Source organism: Momordica charantia, assembly GCF_013281855.1.
Source record: "Momordica charantia cultivar OHB3-1 chromosome 2 unlocalized genomic scaffold, Mcharantia_2.0 BLBB01000002.1, whole genome shotgun sequence".
Lineage (NCBI taxonomy): Eukaryota > Viridiplantae > Streptophyta > Magnoliopsida > Cucurbitales > Cucurbitaceae > Momordica > Momordica charantia.
The window spans coordinates 6,183,540-6,207,599 of record NW_028275160.1 but is presented as its reverse complement, the minus strand read 5'-3'; the positions used below and the strand labels follow the sequence as shown (position 1 = coordinate 6,207,599).

The 24,060-nt window shown below is 33.9% G+C and overlaps 3 protein-coding genes across 3 annotated transcripts; 2 read left to right on the top strand and 1 right to left on the bottom strand.

Annotated features, from left to right (window-relative positions):
- Positions 1-1,269: 1,269 nt before the first annotated feature.
- LOC111017117 (uncharacterized) lies at positions 1,270-2,898 on the top strand. The gene has a single exon (XM_022292803.2). The coding sequence runs from the start codon at positions 1,845-1,847 to the stop codon at positions 2,784-2,786; it is 942 nt and encodes a 313-aa protein (XP_022148495.1). The 5' UTR covers positions 1,270-1,844; the 3' UTR covers positions 2,787-2,898.
- Positions 2,899-12,249: 9,351 nt separating this feature from the next.
- LOC111016999 (uncharacterized) lies at positions 12,250-14,510 on the top strand. Its single transcript, XM_022292625.2, has 3 exons — positions 12,250-12,496; positions 12,645-13,026; positions 13,724-14,510. The coding sequence occupies exons 1-3, from the start codon at positions 12,446-12,448 to the stop codon at positions 14,272-14,274; spliced, it is 984 nt and encodes a 327-aa protein (XP_022148317.1). The 5' UTR covers positions 12,250-12,445; the 3' UTR covers positions 14,275-14,510.
- Positions 14,511-19,497: 4,987 nt separating this feature from the next.
- On the bottom strand, positions 19,498-23,686 carry LOC111017076 (U-box domain-containing protein 13). Its single transcript, XM_088121121.1, has 4 exons — positions 23,177-23,686; positions 22,277-22,393; positions 21,404-21,859; positions 19,498-20,925 (listed from the first exon to the last, which is right to left on the bottom strand). The coding sequence occupies exons 1-4, from the start codon at positions 23,450-23,452 to the stop codon at positions 19,795-19,797; spliced, it is 1,980 nt and encodes a 659-aa protein (XP_087977247.1). The 5' UTR covers positions 23,453-23,686; the 3' UTR covers positions 19,498-19,794.
- Between the last annotated feature and the right edge of the window lie 374 nt (positions 23,687-24,060).

The window sequence follows — 24,060 nt, the reverse complement described above, 5'->3', positions numbered from 1 at the left end:
CGTGTAAGGCATTTTAGAAAAGATAAATTTTTATTGGTTTTAATAATTACGAAATTCTATTATTGAACAGAAACAAACCTACTATTGGGAATAATAAACACCAAACAATTAATGCATTTGCATCAATTCGATTCTCAACTTTTTAAAGAACAAATCAACTAACCAATAATTATAATATTTTATTAACAAAACAAGAGATTTTATTTTACATTTGAATTAATTGGCAATATTCCAACTATGTACAAAAATAAATAAAAAAGTACCACGCGAGTAATTATCTTCCTCTATTAGCCGAGGTTTATAAAAAGAAAATACCGTCCTTCCAACTTTATTATTATCAAAATAGTAACAAATATTTATGGATATAATTATATCTCAGTGGTTTTCTCACAAAATTATTTTTGGAAAAAAAAAAAAAACTTTCATGCCTTTTCCATTCCGAATTGATGGTCTAAAATATATTAAATAGTTTACTAGATCTACTACAATCTCAACCATTATTATTTGATTTAAATTTAATTTTTTTCTCAATTTCTTAACTTTAAAAATGTATATTTTAATCATGAAATTATAATAAATAAGTGTTGGTCTATATTTAACTTGTGAATTTTCATAGAATAATTACTTTAATTCTTATTATTATTGTCCTTTAATATTTGTTTTGGTCAATTTATACTAACTTCAATATATAGATATATATATAGTATATACATATATCCCTTAGTCTTTTTTTTTTATTTGAAATCATTATATCTTAATCAGAAAAGCGTTAATTACCATTTCATAGGGTATTTATGTCTAGGTGCATGTAGTCGCATCTTCACAAACATGTCTATTTCACCGAGCCTATCTCTGAGATAGTACCCAAATCGTTACGCCTTTCGTGCGGGTTGGAACTTACCCGACAAGGAATTTCACTAACTTAAAACCGTTATAGTTATGGTCGTTGTTCACCGAAGCTTCGGTTGTCGGTCCCCTGTGAGATAAACTCATGTTGAAGGAATCCAAACGATCTATAAAATTTTTGGATGAAATATGTTGTACATGAGGGGAATAATGAATCCATAGAAGATGATGCTCCACTTTAGAAATTGAATTCAAAGCCCAAAAAGAAAGAGAGAGAGAAAAAAAAAAGTGAATTTCAAAATTTCACTCCAATTTCCACACGCTTTGGCCTAACCCACCCATGTGAGGGGTGGCATCCAAGCATCCCCCACGCAGTTTGTCCAAAATTCCACAAAAAGACGAAACCAAAATCAAATATAAAACGCTTAATCTTTACCTTCCACCTCTTACTCTTAATCCCGCTGGTGGTTCTTCTGTTCTGTTCTGTTCTGTTCATCTTTTGGATTTGGATGGCTTCTCAAATTAATATAAATTCAATTTTTGTTCCCATCTGTTGATTGTGGCTGCACGAACCTCCCCTTTTGGCTTCTTTAAAGGTAAAGTTCTCCTCTCCTTTTCCCTAACGCGTTATTCCCTTCTGGAGGAGCTCGCTGGAATTCCTATAGCGTATGTTTCAGGCAAATTTTGTACTCTTAATGGATTCCATTACAGAATCTGAATTCTCTAGTGTAGTTTTTGTTTCTTTCCTGGGTTTTTGAGGCTGTTGTTTATTTGTTTTCTTCTGGTTTCTTGTGCTTTTAGAAGCCAGGGTTTTAGTTACACTGATGATTTTGGGGATTTTTGTTTATGGGGTTTTAGATTCTGTGGTTCTGTTTTCTATTTGGGTGCTCATAGGTAGAGAAAAAAAACTCTGAGGAGTTTTGAGGTGAATTTGAGCTCTGAGATTGGGGTTTTGGAAATTAATGGTGGGGATGTGAGATTTCCCAGTTGGGTGAATAATGGTTGCTTCTTTCAGTGGATTGGGAATTGGGTTGAGCTTGGTTTTTGGGTGCCTTCTGTTTGCTCTTGTTGCAGAGCTTTACTATTTGCTATGGTGGAAGAAGAGCAGCTTCAGTTCAGAGGTTGAAGATGATGAATTCACCAATTATGCCAAAGAATTCTTCCATCTCATCTGTTGGGAAAGGGCTCCTGCTTCTTCCTCCTCTCTGCAACCCAACAATTCCAGACCAAATGAAACAAACCCACAACTCAGAAATCAAGAACCAGACATGGAAATTGGTTCTAGCAAGGATTTGTTACTGAAATCATCTGGAGGAGAAGATGGAGTGGAGGTAGAGCTGATGAGGCTGCACAATCTTGCAGGCCCACCAAGGTTTCTCTTCACCATTAAAGAGGAAACCAAAGAAGATTTAGAGTCAGAAGACAGAAGCAGAAAGGGATCAAGAACAAGAAGTTTGAGTGATCTTATATTAACTGCTGACACCCCATTTCTCACTCCTTTGCCTTCTCCTCCATTAAAGGCACCATCTCCTTTAAACCCCTTTGGCTCTTACAAACACCATGGATTCAATATAAACCCCCTCTTTGAATCATCAACAGAGTTGGAATTGAACAGGCTCTTATCTTCACCTCCCCCAAAATTTAGATTCCTAAGGGAGGCAGAAGAGAAACTGTACAGAAGATTGATGGAAGAAACTCAGAAGAAGGCCTCTAGATCAAATAATGATGGGTCAGCTCAGAATTCTGAAACTAAAGCCATTTCCAAACCCAAAACAGCAGCTGAAGAAGAAGAAGAAGGATTTTGTTTTACAGAAGAGAAAGAGCCTCAAAATCATCACATGTCACAGTTTTCTTCAAGTTCTTCACAGGTTCTTCCTCTTGCTTCTTCTCCTCCTTCAGGGCAGAGATTTAATAATGTTTCAATAGGTCGGTCTTTGTGATTGATTCATTTCATCTCTCAGCTTTCTGAGTTGATTTTGCATTGTGTATGAAAATGCAAACAACTTTCTCACTTTGGTTTGATTCAATGAAATTAATTAATTAACCTTTTTACTCTTGGATTGAAATGTTGAAATTTGAGAATCTGTTTCTCAAAACTGGACACAATCCAATTATTACCTTGTCTTCATGAACAGCCAATATAATATATTCACCAAGAGATGTGATGATCTGTTATATGCCATTGGAATTGTCAGGCTTTGAATGAAATTTTGGTAAATTAGCCATTATATATTTTTTCTTTTGTACAAATTGTAATGTTGTGATTGAAAGTTTTGAAATTTAAAAATTCATTTTTTTTAAATCCCCCTTTTGTCCCTTTCTAATCTCTCTCTCTACACTATTTTTTCTCTCTTTATCCCCTAGTTTGAAGTGAGAGAAAACTTGCAATTTGGTAAATTACACCCAAATTTTCATGAAAAATGATCACTATCATACACAATCAATTCTTTCTCTTTCATTTCTCTCATTACTGTTGGACACATACGAAATCAGAATCTTCCTTTCGTTGTCAAACTCAATCAAACAAGAAGGAAAAAAAAATTCCTTTCTTTAATTCTCAAACTTTCATTTTCATTGATTAAATACTAAACCGGAATAAATTGTGAAATTAATATTAATCTCTAAACTAATAAATTAATAATACCATCTATACTCTTTTTTTTAGTACAACAAGTTGGGCGATGATTCAAAATCGACGTCCCGACTAATTGAGTTAGAATATAATCTATACTTGGTTAGCTCAATTTTAAATTAAGTTTATAAGTGCTTTAATTACTAGTTATATTTGGTTAGCTCTAAATCACTCCTTTTAATTTAATAGAATATTCGGTTTGAGAAAATTATAATTGTATGGCTAAAATTGACTCATCCAATTTACCAATACAAACTTTTTATTTATTTATTTTATTTTAAGAAAGAGATATTTTTATTTAAAAAATGATAGACGCGGTAAAAAGTAACTTGAAGCCACAAGCAATTAATGGCAATCGTTTGGCGAATATGAAATTGAAATTGAACAAAAGAACAACAAATTCAATTACAAACAGTTAAAAAATAAATAAAAAGTAGAGAGAGACCGTATAGACTGAAAAAAAAGGGACAAAAAATGTCTTTGTTTGCCACATAGAGGGTCTTTTCCACAATTAATGTTGGAAATTTGAATTTTTTTGAAAGTCCCTTTTGAATATAAAATATAAATAAATAAAAAAGGAATTTAATGTGGAAATATTGAAGTGAAAGGCATTATTTAGGCGGGTCCATAGTTTTATTTTACTTACTATAGTTTTATTTTACACGGAGGTTCGGTTTGTTTCGTGGAAATTCCATTAGATAAGTATTTAGATTTTTGTGTTTGTTTGACGTGTTGGATATTCTCAAATATTTTTAGATGTTGGACATCTTAGAATGTCCATATGGAAGACATCTAAGTAGATGTCCTCGATTTTTTAAGATTCCTATGTTGAGGATTATTATTTTGATAATTTTGTCATTCGTTATTTTATTAATCAATTTTCTTTATTTCTCGTTTATTTTATATTAAAAGTAAATATATATATGCACTAATTAACTGATACATGATTTATACAGTTATACTTATATGCTAGATTTAGATATAAAATAAACTTCTGTCAACGGTATAATTTCTTAATATTTTTTAAATTAAATTGACATTAAAATATATTATACAATTTAAGCAAAATTTTTATATAAATTTAAATTATATTAAATTATACTTAAAAATATATATGTTAATATATAAATTATATGATGATCGGTAAGGATATTGTTTGAATAATATGTACTTTTCAAACAATCTCATGTACAAATCCTCCAAAATAAACATAGCTATTCAAGTATTCCTAGACATTTTTTTTAATATTTCTATAAAACAAATTGACTATCTAAAGATGCAGAACATCTATAATTCCAGATATCTAATCTTCTATGCAGGGAATATGTTAGCTTTCTAAATTCCAAGAAAAAAAAATGACCCTTAAATGACAATAATATAGGGAAGTGAGGACTAATACTTGAATATAACTCAACTTGTTAAGACATATATATTTCTAAACATGTTCGAGATGGATTGAAGTGAAATACGTTATTTGGGTGGGTTTGTAGTCTCATTTGATTGAAAGGACAATAATAAAGAAGAGGGCAACTTAAATAAGGTGGTGACTAGCGTTATAGGTCGTTGGCGGCCAGAAGGTTGCCACGAGTAAATCCGTTTGGGAGATCGAAGACAATTCTCCGTGCATCGGACATGTTGCATACCGAATCAATTTCAGCATGAATGGAAATGAAATGCTCTAAAAGATGAGGTCTATTTGTATATATATCGTTAAGTAAGGTTTCAAGGTTTGAATCCACCAGAACCGAAAAATTGGTAGTGAACATGGGTTACATGTTGGAAGAGGGGTGGACCCGAGCAAGGTGGTCCAAGGGTGAAGGTCAATTTTTTTTATTTTTATTTTTATTATTAATTTTTTATTTTTGAGAAAAAGAGGTGAAGGTCAATTAATTATTTTGGGCCCATTTATTCCATTATTGCATCCCCTTCCCCCTTATCAATTTGGAATCCCCCATCTTTAATTTTTAAAAGTTTTTAAATTTAAAAATTTGGAAGAGGAAATGATCAGAAACCTCTTTCTTTTAATTGTCTAATTCCTTTTTTAAGCTATCATGTCAAATAAGTTTATCATCGACAAATTAGCAACGGTGAACAATGATGCAATTGAAAATGTTAAAACATAAGAGACTAGCTAGAACATATATGTAACATTTTTTAAATATAGCTTTTAAAATATTCATATTCCATATGTTGGCTCAAACGTCGAGATGATGCCAACAAATGAATTTAAGTAACGTTACAAAGCTATATCCACATGTTAAGTATCACTCGACTGTGGGTACAAGTGAAACAAATCAAACCCCGAAAAATTTTCGCATAAAATATCATGGATATATGTTTTGGGAATTATTGTTTAGAAACATAGATGGATGAGTTAGCATTGGCAATATAAACAAATAAAAAAAGGGTGGCTCATAATTATTGTTTCATAGCAACGTGATTGTAGGGATTGATGGAGGAAAAGAAAGAATAATAAACAGTTAGAACAGAGATAAATAATTGAGAAGGGAAGGAGAAAACATGTACTTTTTTGGGCCAAGGCTTTTCACAATTCACAATAGATTTGGACAAAGAAACATGGGAGAGAGACAAGAGATTAACACAGTACACTCTTGTTATTATGCCATTCATTTCTTTTCCCAAAATTCTTTATCATTTTTTAAAAAAAGATAAAATGAGGTAATAGAAATCACTTCATAATCTAATTATTTGGCTAAAGTTACAAAAAAGACGACGTTAGGAAAAATACCATATTTTCTAAATTTGTAATGCCAAGAAAAATGTGTGGATATATATCATTATAGCTCAATTGATTAAAACGTATTATCATCTACTAAAAAGTTGGCACTTCGAACCTCTACCCCATATTGTAATGGATTAAATTATCTTACGAAACTCACATGAAATTGAAGTTAGGCCAGCAACATGGGTTTAACCACTTGGACGGGACCATCCAGCCATACCAGACTTGAGCCGATGAACCCGCTCGAGTTGGTCCACCTGAACTGACCTAATGAGACATTCTATAAATAGAAGGAGAGACCCTCAGACACAAAATACGCTTTGAAAATTCTAATTTTTTCTACTCTTAACGAAACTCTTTGTTGATGGCTTAACACCATATTAGTGTGCGAATTTATTATGTGTATAGGTGTTTGTTGAAGTTATTGACGTTGTAGATTATATTGGAACCAAATTCCTGCCTCGGAACACTATGTTGTTAAACTAAAGAAAAAAGGAAAAAGAAAGAAAGAATGTGGGCAATAGTTGCATCTAATAATGTTCACAGTGAAAACAGCCATGATTTTGATTTGGAATTAGTAAAGCAGCCATGTTCGTACGATGAATTAGAGAGTTTTTTTTGTACAGTATTGGGCTGGGCTTGTGGATCCACGAACATGTTATGGGCTTTGAGATACGGCCCAAATCTATGGAGATTCAGAAATTGGGCCGCCAGAGCCCAGTAGAAAACGGGACCAGGCTCCGTAATTGGGCCCGCCGAACTACATGGGCCTGAAGGGAAACCCAACCCCATAGTTAGCAATTCTGCCATATGTGAAAAAGTGAAGTCTTAAGATTGGGGCAATAAAATTTCAATATCACACAAATGAGAGTGAATATAATGAAAAATAAAACAAGAGTTATCATGTTTTATTTCAATGAAGCATCTAAATAAACAATTAATTACATAAAACAATTCTATAAAACTCATATATGTTATTATATTAATATATATTGGTTAGTTTATAAACTTGGTCTTTAAATTATTTAAAAGTGTCTAATAAGTCCCTTAAACTTTTCATGCAACAAATCTCTCAACTATGAAAGTTTCTAATAAGTTCACGAATTTTCAAATTTCTATCTATAAAATCTCCCGTTTATAAGAAATTTTTTAAAGTTGAAAGACTTATTAGACAGAAAATTAAGAATTCAATGATTTATTAGACACGACAATTATATATAAAAGACATATCAGACAATTTTTTTAAAGTTCGATAATCTATTAAATACGATGTCCAAATTTATAATTTAGGTGGTGTGATGATTTGGTGCAGATGCTTCACATCCCATCCCATGCATCCCCATGCATTACGTGATGAATCAAACTAACATAGACAGATGTTGACATCCAATCTCTCTCTCTCTTACTTTGGTTGATAAATATATATATATATATATATATATATATATTACATAATATATTATAGAGATTTTTTTTTTAAATTTCTTTCTAAAGCACCTTTACCCAAGGAAGAAGCAAGTGAAAGCCATAGGGGCCGCTGTGGAATTATATGGTGGCGGTGGAGGAGGACGAGGACGGGGACAAAGAGAAATTGCCTTTTTCTACCGCCGTGCACACAATAGAGTCGTGTGTGAATATGGATATGAAATTTGATGTATAGCATGAAAATGATTATTATACACACTTGATTTATGTGGATGCTAGTTAAAAATATACGATAAAGAATTAAGAACGACTTTTTGGAAAGAAAATAGATTAAAGAATTAGGAGGTATGATGGTCAAGTTAGAATAATACAAAGCGTGAAAATAATTGTAGGGGTAAGGATGCCGAACTTGAGTTGAAATGCATCTAATTAAGTACTATAAATTAAACAAGGCTTATAACTTTGTACTTTATATAACATTGCAATTAAGTACTAAAAATATTTTATATAAATGGGCTAATAACTTTGGACTTTTAACATAATGCTTTCATGTATTTGGGATTTGGGGAGAGAATTTTACGTAATTGTAATATTTTTCACCTGGTTAAATTTATTTCTCTTTGTTAGGAGATGATTTTTCTTCAACTTGGGAATTTTCAATGTAAACTTTTGTGTATCTTTGTTAAATTCTTTTTAACTTAGTTATTTTCTATTTAGCCTTGGGTAGAAATTGATGAAGTTTCTAATTCTTAACATAATTAAGATAAATATATGGTATATAGACCAAAGTGTATGATAGATTGAAATTATTATACATAAATGATGATTGACGATAAGGGTCTCCTTTGTCTCCTTCTCTCTCTTCGATCCTATGAACCGGGCCATTCGAGGCTTATGTAGAGGCAGCTACATGCTTCCCCTCCGCTAGGGTTTTTTTTTCTTTCCTTCTTTCTTTTCCTTTTTCTTCTTTATTAAGAAACAGACAATTAAAGAAAATGTTTCCTCCATTTTCAAAATGTTTGGGCAGTTTGAAGGGAAAACCCTAAAAAGCAATTTTCTTCTCAGCTCTCCACCTTCCCAAATTGGGTGGTCTATAAATAAATAAATAAATAAATAAATAAATAAAATAAAAACAACAACTATGCATGACAAATTAAAAGCTGAAATTTATTTTTTAAAAATATTAAAAGAAGTAGAGGCAACTGGAATTTCAAATTTTAAATTTTTTTATTAAAAAGAAGTTGAAAAAAGATGGATAAATCTTGTTCTTTGGTTCAATTATTCTTTACTTTTTGTGTGTGTATGTGAAATTAATAGAGGGGTAGGAACCAAGGCATCTGCCTACCACAATTTTAAAGTTCCATTTTGTAATGGGTCTAAAAGACAGCTACACGACAAATCAACCCCACATTTTATTTATAATAATTTATATTTCTCAATTCTTAAAGTTGATAAAAGAACAACCTTTTTCATTTTCCAATTCCCCTCAAGAACAATAAAAGAAATTCAATAAGTTTTAATTTCTTCAAGAACTTTATAATAATAATGTATCCCTTCCCAGCTTCCCTTTTACTTGTATCAGCCGTTCAAGTAATTCAATCATTATACTTGTTAAGACCACGTGATCTATGATTTTCTCTTTTTAATTTGAATGAATAGCGATTAATTAATCAAGTTTTAACCTTTTTATGGTCTGTGGGTATTTGTTCTTTGTTAATGATTGTAGATTCCATGTGTTTATAAGTTAAGTTTGAAAACGTTTTAATTTGATTTTGAGTGTTTCAGTTAATTGAATTTGTGTAATTTATTGGTGGACACTTGGGAATTTTTCTAATTAAATTTTTATAATAATCTATCAAAGGAATATAATTTTGTTTGGTTATAAAAGTTGTTTTTTGTTATTTTTAAAGGAATTAAGCTTTCATATCCTTTGTTAGACTAAATAATTTATTGTTTAAAAAGTGAAGAGGAACTTTTTCTAATGATCTTATCCATTACTTAGAAATAAAATATATCTTAATTCTATTCCCACATTATATAACAATCTTAGCTTCATCTTGGTCAGACATCTTGATTTTTCCTTTGTTTATAAGGGTAAAAAGAGGCTAAATTGGTGCTATTTCTAACGTTTAAACTCATAAACCGTGTTTTAAGCTTGGTTTAGTGTCCAAAACATTTTATTTGAAGTTATCTTAAGTTATACATGCGTATATGACGTTTTTACATCATTTAGAGTTGATTTCTAACGAAAGTTACAATTTTGTGCAGAAAAATATTGAGCTAGGTGCCTAGCGCCTTCCCCAATCCCGAGAATGCCCTTAATGTTAAACTCACTTTTTGGTGTGATTTGAAGCTTCTCCAAGCTCTTCCACGTGTCTTCCATGCATTGCCAATTCAACAACAAACCAACTAAAAGGTATTTGAAATGGATGGCTATCCACAAAACTCTCAACCTCCTAACCACCTTGAAGTCCCTGTAAATTTAGCAGCTCATTCACCTCAATCATCATCCAAAGTGATCATTTTCAGCTTTAGACACTTTACTCTCAGCTTACTTACGTTTTCCTTTTAAGTTTTGAATTGTTATTGTTTTAAACCTTGCTTATTTCAAGTTCACCCTTTATTTCCAGCTTGCTATTCTTAAATTGTAAGTTTGATTTTATTTAATTTAAATTCCAGCAAGTTCTTGATATTCATTTATTTCTCTATCTCTTATTACGAAGTTGTAATCACTCAACTTCGAGGAATCAACCGAGTATTGCTCCCCAATCTTGAAAGAGAATGGGTTAGAGTCATTCGGGTTATAACTCCACCATTTCCAGCTTGTTAATCTTTTAATCATGTCGTCTACTTCCATCAATATTAAATTCTGTTTTTCCTTTATTGTCATGAGCTAAATTTATTTTTCCCAAGCCCGGTTATGGATAGTTAGCTAAAGTTTATTAGAATCCAACAAGGTAAAAGACGTTTTTCTCCTATACATTCTCACAACTTTAATGATTTAATTTTGGAGAGAAATACTTTAGATATAAAGATTTCGCTCGGGTAGCCTAGACATAGGACCTCGACTTAAAGTTACGGTTGATTTTTATTAAATTAAGTTCAATTTTCTAATAGACATATTAGAAATGGACTTATACCTTCAAAATCACTTAGATATAATAAGAAGATGACGAAGTAAAACCGAAGGAGTTTATTGCATTGAGTCTTTAAATATCAAAACCAACATTATCCTTATTATTTGTTACGTACCCAAAATCAATTACAAAGTCACTGATCATTAACATTTCTTATAACAAGACTTCATTTGTCCTTGGTGATCGATACTCAGATACTCGTTCCGTTTTACTACTTGTGACGGGTGTACACTTGCACTCTATCATTTATTTTCATTCCAAAATCCCAAACACATCTAAATCCTCAATTTTTTTTTATAATTACAATATATCTTTTTCATTTCGCTTAATTGGAGTGTTTTCATTTAGCCTCTCTTTTGTATGTTTCTCATCTATCCATCTAATGAAATGGTCCCGATATCTTAAAAAAAGAAAAAAAAACCGAGAATATGGAATAAACATGGTAATTTGAAATAAGGAAGCTGTTTCAAGCAATCCTTGACAAATAATGGTTTGTGATCTCATCCCTGTAAATTATTAAGTTCCTACTCAAAAGGGCAAAACTTCTCTTACCATTGACATATCTATCAAACACCCCACTAATTTGATTGCCATAATTCTTCCTATTTATATACTTTTTTCCCCTCATTTTGAATGTAACAATAGTATATTCATATCATTGATGCGTAAGTTATCTCGTAATTCGATGTGGACATCTAATCTGTTGAGTTGATGATCCAATATAACTTTGCACCAATGCAGTGCCAACGTACACTCCAAAATTTAAGTTAATTAATACTTTAGTCTAAGCTGGTGTTAAGCCAAGCGTAGTAAAAACTACATAGAATTGCATACCATTGTAAGGTATATTGGATCGACATTAATTTTATAAGGGAGAATTAGCTAGGAAGAATCACACCACCATTTTCATCGCTTTGTACTTTTGACAGTGAGTGAATTTTATGTTGGTTGCATCCACACTTCTAACTTTGGTGCAGAATTGGGCTTTCGCTAGGTCAATCAGATAGGGAGAGTTTGCCTAACCCTTCGTGTCTTTGACCTAGAGCTAATGAAAATACGACGTGACACATCATTCTTCCTACTCGATAACACATTTAACTCTTAACATTAATTACACCACGATGACCAACTCAGTTAATTATTAGAGACTCTATTATACCCAAATTGGTATCTTTTGGTTTAACATCAAAACCAACCTCCAAATTGTGAATAATAATCTTTCATCATGATTTGAAGTGATCCCACCATGAAAACCATAATAGAGAAACTAATTATCATGTCAAAAATTAATCTCTCTCTCTCTCTTCCTTTGCATGAGGACAGCCACTTCTCTTTTTCGAGCACTTAATCACACACACCCCAAAAGAAAAAAGAGAAAAAAAAAAAGTTGAAGAGAGGCAACACCCAAGAAACTTCCTCCACTTAAAAACCCTAAATTTTCACAATAAAAACAAAAAGATATATCAAGAGAGAATATGGTGAGAGATTACAGCTCTCTTTTCCTTTTTCTCTTTTTTTTTTCTCTGCTTATATCTCTCTTTCTTTCCTCTCTTCAAATCTCACGATTCTCCTCCACTCCATTTCCTAAAGATCCATCCTTCAAACCTTTATGTAAAGAAGAAGAACAAAAACAGAAAAAGATCAGAAATTTAATTGAATCCCATGGCTCACTCTTCTCTTCCAATCTTTTTAGATCCCCCAAATTGGCAGCAGGTAAGATTTTTATGTTCTCTCAATTCGATTTCATTTGCAAAAAAGAAAAAGATGTTAGCATTTTCTTCTCCTAATTCTCTTCTTGAATATACCCTTTAATTTTCTGTGTAATTCAATTAATGGGTTGTTTTTTTCTTTTTGGGTGAAGCAATCGAATCAGGCACCGGAAGCAAATGATCATGAAGACCCACGTCAGATTCCGGCGTTTCTGCCAGCGCCGGCGGTTCATGGCGCCGGCGCGGGGTCTATCCGGCCGGGTTCTATGGCGTACAGAGCGCGGCTGGCGATGATTCCGCAGCCGGAGGCGGCGCTGAAATGCCCGCGCTGTGATTCCACAAACACCAAATTTTGCTACTTCAATAACTACAGCCTTTCTCAGCCGCGGCACTTCTGTAAAACCTGCCGCCGGTACTGGACCCGCGGCGGCGCTCTGAGAAACGTCCCCGTCGGAGGAGGCTTCCGGAAGAACAAGAAGAAGAAGAAAAGTAGTAACCGATCCAAGTCCCCCACTGCCACTCAAGCTCAAATGGGTAACCCTTTAAATATATATTTGGATCAATTTTTTTACTGATTCCAAAAATGCCGATTTTTTTTTCTTTCTATAATCCGGTATCGGTACTGTCTGGTTTTACAAACTACAATCGATATTGTGGGACTCGTCTTCAAATTGGACCTTTTAAGGAGGGAATATCCTCATTTAACCACAAACCTACTACACCACCAACGTGGTTAAAAAAAATGCCAATCCACCCCCTAAAATTTTTTTCTCAAAAGTTTAAGGTTTACTTTCATTTTGAATTGTTCAAAATTATCCTTAGTTTTTGCAATTGTCACTTTGAAATATGAATTTTCAAGAAATTTATTACAACAAATCACTTCTCTACATTTCCACTTCATTATTCTTTATTTCATACCAAAAAAAGTAGGATACTACCAGAAATGTTGTCCTTCACTTCTATTATTGAAATATTAACCATTATAGATGGATCATTAGTCTAAAAGAGTCAGGATAAATGAGAAGAAATGAGTTCAAACTCCATAATAACAACCTAGCTTAAAAATCAATATCGCTTAAGATTAGTTGAAATGCACATAAATTGGTCTAGACACTCAGGGATGAAAAAAAAACTTCCAAATATTATTTGCATTTCCAAACAAAATGTTTAATCTTTTATTTATATTGTTGAAGGGTTATAAATGATGTTTTTTAATAATCTATTTTTGAAGGTAATTCGAGAGGAAGTGGTGGCGCAATAATCTCAAACATAGAGAACCCCACAATGGGCCATTTCCCTCGATTCGGAGGGGGAAACTCAGGCCTCAACTTCACCGGAATTCATCTCAATTCCGGCCGCCAAGATCATCATCAATTGGATCATCATCAATGGCGTCCACAGCAACATCCGCCGTTCATCGTCGCCGGACTCGAACCTCCGCCGCCACCCGGATACCCATTAAACATTATTCAAACCCAAGTTAACAACTTTGGCGCCGGCCCTAACTCATCACCATCATCAGCATCAGCAGCAGCTCTACAATACTGTCACCAACAACTTCAGAATCTGACACCCTTTCCGAGGATTCCCATGAAAAACGAGGAACAAATCCAAAGCCAAAGCCAAAACCAAGAACAAGGAATAATAATGTCTAATTTCTTACGACCAGATCATGATCACCAGAACAACCACCAATTGATGTGGCCGTGTGATCATCAAAATTCCTGGACAGATCATCATTTGTCGGCTCTCAGCTCTTCTTCCAGCACCCATCTCTTGTAAGATTAATTAATTCCCAACGTAACATTCAAAAAAAAAAAAGAAAGAAAAAGAAATATGGTGGGAGAGAGTCAATATTATATCATGTCATGTGTTGTATATATTGGCTTTCTTGTCATGTTTTTCCCTTTTTTAAGGGGAAAAAAACCTTATTTTTATTTTTTCCTTTTTTTACTCATCTCGAATTATTATTTGTTTCAGCTGTCACATATTTTTATATAATATGTAACTTTACTACATGTTAATTAATTACATGGGTTGTTTGCCAAAAAGGAAAAAAGAAAATCTTCATGGGGTTGTTCTATATATGATCTGGCCTGCCCTAGCCATGGAATTATGTTTCAGTGGGTTTGAACATTAATCTCTTATGCATATAAAATATTAATGTGTTGTAATGTTTCCCCTTTAATTAATTTGATCAATATACCTCATTTTTATATTGTAATCCCAATCACTTTTGTAAAAGTATACAATCAAGGAAATTAGCAGGTATCATGCATAACATCTGGATTTATTTTTTTTTTGATTAATCAAATCAAGCAATCAATATTAGGTTGGGTAAATTTGTAGTTATGTCCACAAAATCTTTTCTCTTTTGTAGTTACGATATTTCTACCATCTCTTAATTGGAGTGTTTTTATTTAGCTTCTTCCTCTTGTAGCATTCTCATATACTTTTTAATATAATATATAGTGCGTCGTCGTTTTTTTTTCAAATGTTAGGTAAATTTGATCTTTTATTCATACCTATCAACATTACTTTATTTTGTACTAATGAGCTTGACAATTAATACTATAAATCTAGAGATGAGTGAATATATCAATGGGAGAGTGTACTCGTACAAGAGGTCATCTAATCTGATAACATTAAAAAATTATTGGTCTCGTTACCAACCATTTAGTTTTTGGAAAATACTTGGCTCCGAGAACTATATCTTGTCCTCACCAATAACTAATTATAAAAAAAAAAAGTCTTTACCTTTACATTTCTCCCTCTTAGTCGTCAAATATTTAACAGTAGTTAGGACAAGATTGCTTCTTACCTTAAAAAAGTCAAAAGTATTTTTCTTTTAATAGTAGATTTTCTCCCCCTCTCTCTTAAAAATGGGAGGAATATCCTTTGGAGCAATGCTTTAGGAGCAATTCTTTGGCATATTTGGTTGGAGCGAAGCAACATGATCTTTTCAGATAGGAGAAAATCTATATCCAACTTATGGGACGATATTAAAATATCTACATCTCATTGGTCTACAAAATCCTCTCTCTTTTGTAATTACGATGGAAACACTATATCTTTGAATTAGAGCACTTTTATCAAATGCCTCATTTTTTGTGTGTATGTTCCTCACATGCATCAATGAAATGGAATTAGTTCTTCTTAAAAAAAAAAAGTATTTTTCTTAGTTTTTTGGCTTTGTACTCATAAAATTAACTTAAGCATGCTGCTTTTAATCTGAGAAATATTTTCAAGATCTAAGCCAAATTCAGATGTAAAAAACATATGAAAAAATAGATGGATTGCCTAATTTAATCATTCAACCTAGAAAGTGAATTTAGAAAGTTATTACTATTATCATTATTATTATTATTTGTTTTTACTGTCTCTCTGCTTAATTGTTTCCATTTTTTTTTTTTTGGTAATATTATTGTGTCTGAAAAAGGTGGTCGCCCCTCTCCCCCGGTTGATTCTCTACTCTGAAAAAGTTTGTCGTCTATATAAGCCTTTAACAGCGCCCACTCCCCTCTTCTTTAATGGTGGCTCCCCATTTCAAATTCCTCGGTAAAGAAAAAGCAAAAAAAAAAAAAAAAAAAAACTGTTCTTTTAGCGGCCCTCCTTCCATCATTTTACAATCCTAACTCAATCATATACTTTTAATTTTCACATTTCCCTGAAAAATTATTCAATGCGGTCGTTGTTCGCCTAATCGCAAGTATTTCAAACCCGTCATACAAATGTCGAACTATCATGTAATGGTCATTAGGGTTGCCACATTCATCCTTTGATATTATTATGTACTGTTGAGATACTTATAAATGAATTAAATTTACCCAACTCATAAGTTTAAGCTTTTGGATTGAGTGGTGGTTCATTCATCCTGAAGACCTACGACCTAATTTTAGGTAAGAAGATACTAGTTGGAAAATCATGCATGCTATTTTGGTAGCAATTAAAAACAAATTACCACACAAAAAAAATTGTAGTATAGTAGGATGTCATATGTGTGTGCTTTTTTGCAAACATGCATCAACATACTGTTCTACTTTAATTTTCTGTTGGGTTCTATATACAAAAACACCCAAAAATATATATAATTTCTCTTTTTTTTTCCTGCAAATTAGAAGACATATATAGAGAGGGGGAGAGGGATGGGTATTATTCTGCCAAGTTGGGTTCTTTCAGATATAATAATAATATTGATAATTTGGGTTCTTTTTTGTTTTTCAGAAAAAAGAAAGAAAAGCTGGCAACACAAGAGAATGGAAGAAGGTAGAATAAACTATAAAGTGAGACTAAATAAAAATGAGAATATTTGGGTATGAGGAGGGGTGAGTTATCTCTAAGTTGATCACTATTAAAAATAATTGACAGTTCGATCATTATATTTTTTTAAAAGAATCGTCTGTTTTTTATTTCTTTGATCTCTTTTAATTGTCAAACATTTAAGTGCTCACGTGAAATTAATGTGATGGATGTGACAAAAATTGAACCAAATATAAGTGTCTTTATCGATTGGGAAATAGGTCTTCATTGGTCAGTTTGGTCTTCACTGGGTCGGGTCGGGAATCTCTCTCTCTCTCTCAAGTTGTTAGTGTGATTGGAAAGATGTCCATGGAAATGGGTGACAGGCAAAAGAAAGAAGAGAGTGGCAGTGAGAGAGAATTAGAGCAATCAAAGGAAAGGAAAAGGGCACAGAAATCCATGGCCATGCCCTATACCACTTTCTTTCTGCCCTACACTGACCCACACGCTTACGCTCTTCTCTTCTCTCTTCTCTTTTATACCTATCCCTTTTACTTTCTTTCTTTAGGGTTACATTCAAATTTCCCTCTCTTTCTCTCTCTCTCTCTCTCTCTCTCTCTCCTCTTCATGCACCTGCTTCTCTAGCACCAACTCCAACTTCCCTTTTCATATGTATTCCCTTACTAACGCTTTCAAATGGTTTGATTCGATTCAGTTAGGTTGGTTTACTATGAGTTTCGTGCTGAAACTTATTGGCTTCTCATCATGTTATCCAAAGACTTTTATAGATTGTGTTAAATAAATTATACATATATTTGATATCCGTGAGTATCCAAGTCAGCCTACGCGCATCTTGACTAATCTCACGGAGCAACCGCCTGATTTTATAATATTTGGTGCCGGGAAACACATAAGAATTATTAATTCCTAAGGTAGGTGGTCATTATGGGATTTAAACTTATTACGTCTTAATTAACCCTAACCCCTTTGCACCAATGAACCACCCATGATAGTTGTTAAATAAATTATATTGCATTTTCCATCCAAGATTGTTGCTTTAAAAAAAAAAAAAGAAGAAGAGAGAATATGTCGACTTTAAAACATGTTAAATCACTAATGAACCCAAAAGTGCGCTTAAGTTAATAAATTAGGGTAGGTTAATCCTTTATAGATGAATTTTTTTTTAAAGTAATATATGTTGCATGTCTTCTAAGTGAAGAGTATATGTTCTCTTCTCCTTGAAGTCGAAATATTTTAAATGGTCGAGAAATAACTTTATCTTTTAGATGCATTTGACATTAAAAAGCATAAATTAAGTTTTATATTTTCAAATATAACATAAAGTTTGAAATTTTATAAAAATAACGTAATTTTAATTCAAGATGCGGGGTGAGAATATATGTCTTAACTAGAGTTAAAGTCAGGTTTAAGTTCCCAAATCAATCTCCAATTTACCTTCAACATAAAACCCATCGAGAAAAGTCACATTTATACTATATTTTTAAAAAGAAATGAAAAGTGAATACATATTTGAAAGAAAGGTAAAAGATGAGATGAAACCATTTGAAAGAAAAGAAAAGGCAAAGATGATACTAAAACTAAAAGCCAAAAATTTCTCCTTTTTTAAAATTAAACTAATTACTATTATCTGAAGTAAACCACGTTTCAGAATTGATTACTTAATAATTTAAATTATGGTCGATCTTCCTACGTTTAACGAGAAGATATTATTATAAATAAATCCATTGAACGAAAACTAGCAATCAGCAAAAGATATCCAATATCTCGATTTCTTTAATTGTAAGGCTTACTTAAATTTATTTCTTTCTTTCTTTTTATAAAAATAAATAAATAAATTTATTTGCCGACGAAATTGAATTTGTTGTGTTTAAATTATTACCCAATTACTATTTAATTATTAGTAATAAATGATAATTGCAAAGGAACAAAGAAGAAAAAACATTGGCCCAACAAAAAGGAGGGGAAAGTAAGAATTCAGGTTATCAAGTCAACCGTGCGATGCGTCGTACATTGACTTGTCCACTCACCTTGCTGGAATCATACGTTTCTTAGCCTCAGTTCGCATCACTCATCTTCAACCCAATTCTAAAACGACATGTCGGCTCTGCTGCATGCCAGATACACTGGAATTTCCAACAAGTAGATACTAGGTTAAAAAAGAAAATACTTTTGGTCTTTCATTAAAATAAAGATTTAATCCATACAGTTTGATGGATAATAATTTATTCTTTATACTTTCAATAACTTAATAGTTCAATGAGTTAAAGGTAGCAATTTAATCCTTATTTTGTTAAATTGAAATAATATTTATTATATATGTAGATCGATAAATTGACGAGGGATCAGGTATTCTTATAAATTACAAAAACTAAATCATTATATGATAAAATCGACATTTTTTACGATCGGGATTAAATCGTTTCAAATTCTAAATTACAAAGACTAAATTGTTATATATTAAAGTTAAAATACTAAATTGTTAAAAATATAGACTAAATCGTGATTTCAATGAAAATATAAAAGACCAAATTTGTTTTTTTAATCTTTATGCTACTTCTATTTATTGTCACACCATCATTTATGGAATACTAGGTGAGTAGTATTAAAAAGTTATTTATAAGGAGCCAAAGCGAGTCTAACTCAATGATAATTGACACGTACTTCCAACCAAGACGTTGTGAATTCGAATCCCCTCACCAAACACGTTGTACTAAAAAAAAAAGTTATTTGTAATGAAAATTAGTGTAAAGAAAGAGAATAAATATGGGAATACTAATTTTTTCTTTCCCATCTTAATTACAACCATCTCTTCATTCAAATTGAGGATGAATATCGGTTCACTAGGTTCATATTCGTCTTTTCAAGTTGAGGTTGGTCTCACACAAATTAAAACAAGAAATTTGTAATTTACAGATCAATTTGACTGCTAATATTCTTCCACCTCCATGAACAAGCAGAGCTCACTCCTTCGATGTGTATGATAAAAGAACGAAAGAAAGAAATTCAACAATATGTGAAGACAATAGGAAAAAAAGAACCTGGTCAACTTTCAACGTTGCCGATTGCAGAAGGCGGAGGCAGCAATAGTTGGGTCTGAGATTGAGCCTCAGCCTCTTTCTGCCGCTCCATGAACCTGTTTATTTGGTCAAGCAATTGTGTTGCTTTTCGCTTACCTCTGTCTGTCCCATTTTCTGCCAAATCTATAAGCAAATTAATCACTCCAAGCTCGGTTGCCTCCACGAGATGTCGCTTGTCTGCCGCGCAGAGATGAACCAGAACTGCAGCTGCATTCTCTCTGTTCCTAGGGGATGCAGCAGCGATGAAATTGATTAAAACGGGGACAGCTTCAGCAGCTCCGATGGCAGCCCGCGCTTCGGAATTGCTGGCCAGTATGGCTAGAATTGCCAGGGCCTCATCTACCATGCCTATTCTAGATTCTGTCAGCAGCTGCATCAGTATGGAAACCACACCACCTCTTACTGCCTTTACCTTGTTCCCTTGGAAGAAACACAAGTTGAAAAGAGCGGTTGCGGCGTCCTTCTTCCCCCTTTGAGTACCTTCACTGAGCAGTGTGATGAGTGGTGGAATGGCTCCCGACGCGCCAATCGTTACTTTATATTCGTCCACGACAGAGAGGCTGAAAAGGGTTGCTGCAGCATTTTCACGTGCTTCCATACTCCCCAACTTCAGCACATGGACTATGCCAGGCACTGCCCTACAGGACATGATACTTCTCTTATTATTGTCACAAATTGAAAGGTTGAGCAATGCTGTCACAACATGTTCTTGAGTGAGGGGGTCTGTTGTTGAAAGGAGGCCGACAAGGTGAGGAATTGCACCAGCTTCAGCAATGGCCACGCGATTATTTGCATTGCGTTTCGCAAGGAGGCGGATCTCACCAGCAGCCGATCGCTTGTCTTCAATGTTACCTGATGTGAGTTTGTGGAGTAGAGTTTCATACCTACAGCGTTCGGAAGGAGACAAGAGTTCATTGGGCTGAGAACTGCTGGTTCGTTTTGGTGGTTCAACCCCATTGGCCTCGCACCATTGAGCTATGAGACTACGTAAAACATAATTTGGTGTAATAATTTTGCTGGTGAGGACTTGTTGAGTTTTAGGGCATGTTGATTGCCCTGCTTCCAGCCACTTCTCAATGTAAGAACGTTCATAGGTCTATAGAAAGAAACAGAAAGAGAAGGAGGAATGCATTAGGAATTGTTCTTAGTAAGATTGACATGTTAATTTTTTAATCCAAAGCGACTGATGTAAAAATTGGACAGAATACTAAATTACATTGAGTATCATCAATATTTAAGATGCTCGATGCAGCTTTGTATTTTATTTTGAACTCTCAATCCTCAAAGGAAATTCTTTGTTTTATTATGAAACCAAATTGAGGACCCTTACGAAAATAGCTTTTCTTCCAATAATTGAATAAAATAAAACACTATTTTCAAGATGATCTAATTTTCTTCTAGTAGCATTTAGTAGACACTTCATAATTGGGACATCGATGTGTAGTAGCAACCTACTTAATCTGGAAACAAATAACAGGGGAACAGGGAATTTCTTTCTTTATTTTTCTCTTTTTTAGGATTAGGAGCAAGTATGCTTGTAAACATCATGAATTAAGCGCAGAAGACGTAAATACCTGTCCTGTGGAGACAATGACGGGATCTATCATCAACTCTAGGGATATGGGGCACCGAAAGTCTTCAGGTATGAGAAGGGACGTTATATCTTTCTTCTCAGCAGTTGCTTGTCCACCAGTGCGAGTATGACTTTGTTGTTTTGAAGGAGCACCAATTTCAGGGTTTTCAGTTAGCACAAAATCTTTTATTTTCTTCAACAGTGTTGACATTTTCTCAAATCTCCCCCCTGGATCTCCATCACTAGCCGAAACCATTTCATGTAAAGCAAGAGACTCTTGAGTAAGATCAGCTATATCCATTAGCTGCAACTTTTCAGCCAATTCCTTCAAGACAGAAGGATCAGTAGCAGAATCTTTGCTGTTGTTATAGAGAGAGTGGAGATTAGTATACAGTTCAGCATCTTGTGTATCTATCCTTCCTTTTGCTCTTTTGAATTGAGAGAGAACAAGCTCAACCTGGATTCAGAAAGTGTTAGATATGCATACAATACAAGTGTTATACAACATTTATGGGTCATTAAAACCTTAGGATGCTTTTCATTATTAGGCGTCTTGATTATTTTGCCAGTACAAATTTTGGAAGTAAAATACAAGTTGATTGAAACTCCAAGGTTATACCCGATGCTTCAATTTATCAACTGGTACCTCGGAAGTTTCGTAAGGTTAGACTTCCATGGGACACCATTAGATTGGTCAAGATTCGAAGTTATAATCTTTCAACGGTCAAGAGTGGGTAGAAACCGATAAAGGAGCAATACGAATCCCCTTTGAGATCAATGAGTAAGGAACTAAATGCTGTTAATTTTTAGTCTCCTTTCTAGGATATCATTTCAAAGATGTTAAGAACAAAAAATGCCGTAACAAATCCTCTACCTGCTCCTTAACTTCATCAGATATGTCTAGATCATCATATGAAATTTCATTCAGGGCTTGCTCTAGTCTTGATGTCACCTCGTGAAACTTATTCAAAGTTTGCTCTCTATCCAGGGCCTGCAATTTAAATAAAGAAACAGATAAGATCAAGGACGGTAGAAGGAAAAAAAAACAAAAGATGTATTGAACATAGCATTAAAGAAGAAATAATCTGATCAGATGCTGAGATTCGTCTCACATCAGTTTTCCCGAACTTCAGCAAAACCATGATGTTTGATTAAGAATAAATTTCAATTTTAGATGCAACCAAAATCATATCATTGCACAAGGCCAAAATCTAATTTAGATTACATACGAGTAGAACCTTGAGAAGTCGCAAATCACACTGTCGCCAGCATCATATGTAAATTAATACGCAGTATACGCATAAGATCATGCAAACCAAGAGATCCACAAGTTGGCTGGCTAATTTAGACTAACGATTGAACGCCCAATTTTCTAAAATTATCGTTCCTAAAGTGCATCAGCCGCAACATAAATGTCGCCAAATCGATAGAAATTAAAGCCATTAGCCAAGTGTGGCTGAGCCGGGATTCTCTTTTGGTGGAATATGGCCATCGAAACATTATTTCCAGGAGTGTAAAACCCAGTTTTCAGCCTGATGAAAATGTTCTGTTACAAATACAAATGGAATCGAAAGTACGCTCTGAAAATCACAATAACCGAGAATCTTCATTCGCTTTCTTTCTTTTTCCATTAGCCAAACAGGCATCCGAAGCAAGAAAAGAGAAAACACAAAATCAGAACGAAAATTCACCAATTCACCACGCCTGAACAACACCGCAGGGCAGAACATACCACGCTTACGAACAAATAACACACAAACGATAGAAAACGCACCAGATAAATCTTGCTCCCCTCGCTCCCCAGTCTAAGCAACTCCTTGGTCGACTCCAGAGCTTCCTTCAACGAAGCAAGAGCTGTGACGGTAGCATCCGCCAGCGCCTGCTTCTTCATATCCCTCATCTCCTCGAACATTGGGATCAACAGCTTCAGCCGCCTAGCTAAATTACAATACTGCCTTCTGACCGCATATCTGTAATCTGAGATTGAAGCTACATCGTTCACCAAGCCGATCAAACTCCGAACGGAGCAGCCATTATTCGCCTCCTCCATAATCTCTCGGCCAAACAAAATCTCTCAAAATAACCGCCAACAGCAACAAAAGGAACAAGAAAAAGAGAAAGAAACGCATCAAATTCTCCAAAATCTTTGCGTGTTCGCCAGCCGACTCTCGCCGTGGAGTTCAAAATATCTCTCCATAATCGCCCCCGTGAGAGAGAAAAAAGCTTCCATCAACAAAGACGAAGACTCAAGAAAGAGATGCGGGAAACGAGCGCAAGATTTTTTTTTTCTTTTACTTCCGATTTTGCAATTAAAATCCGAATTCCTTCCATCCCGCCCAGGGCGGCGCGGCTGATGAATTAGCCAACACGGCAGCCGTCGAGGTCAGACCGTGATTATTGGGGTAGTCCGGCGGCTACGGCGGCGCGGCTGAAGAATTGGTAAAAGTCGGCTCGGCTGAGGGGTGGCTGGGCCTGGTCTAGATGGCAAATAAAATAATTGTGGGGGCCATTTTGCAGTGCGCTTAACTCTAATACCTAATCATTATCTGTATCGAAAAGCAAAGAAATTAACGATAGCAACGCAACAATAATTGAATGTAATTTATTTTACTTCTAAATTTTACTGTTAACTTTATTTTACTTTTTGTATTTTTTTCC

Excerpts from the sequence above, each read along its gene's own strand:
- LOC111017076 (XM_088121121.1), bottom strand. The coding sequence starts at position 23,452 with ATGGAGGAGGCGAATAATGGCTGCTCCGTTCGGAGTTTGATCGGCTTG. Across the intron at positions 22,394-23,176 it reads AGGGGAGCAAGATTTATCTG|GCCCTGGATAGAGAGCAAAC; the intron begins GTGCGTTTTCTA and ends TTTAAATTGCAG. Across the intron at positions 20,926-21,403 it reads TCATTGTCTCCACAGGACAG|ACCTATGAACGTTCTTACAT; the intron begins GTATTTACGTCT and ends TTCTTTCTATAG.
- LOC111016999 (XM_022292625.2), top strand. The coding sequence starts at position 12,446 with ATGGCTCACTCTTCTCTTCCAATCTTTTTAGATCCCCCAAATTGGCAG. Across the intron at positions 12,497-12,644 it reads ATCCCCCAAATTGGCAGCAG|CAATCGAATCAGGCACCGGA; the intron begins GTAAGATTTTTA and ends TTTTGGGTGAAG. Across the intron at positions 13,027-13,723 it reads TGCCACTCAAGCTCAAATGG|GTAATTCGAGAGGAAGTGGT; the intron begins GTAACCCTTTAA and ends CTATTTTTGAAG.
- LOC111017117 (XM_022292803.2), top strand. The coding sequence starts at position 1,845 with ATGGTTGCTTCTTTCAGTGGATTGGGAATTGGGTTGAGCTTGGTTTTT.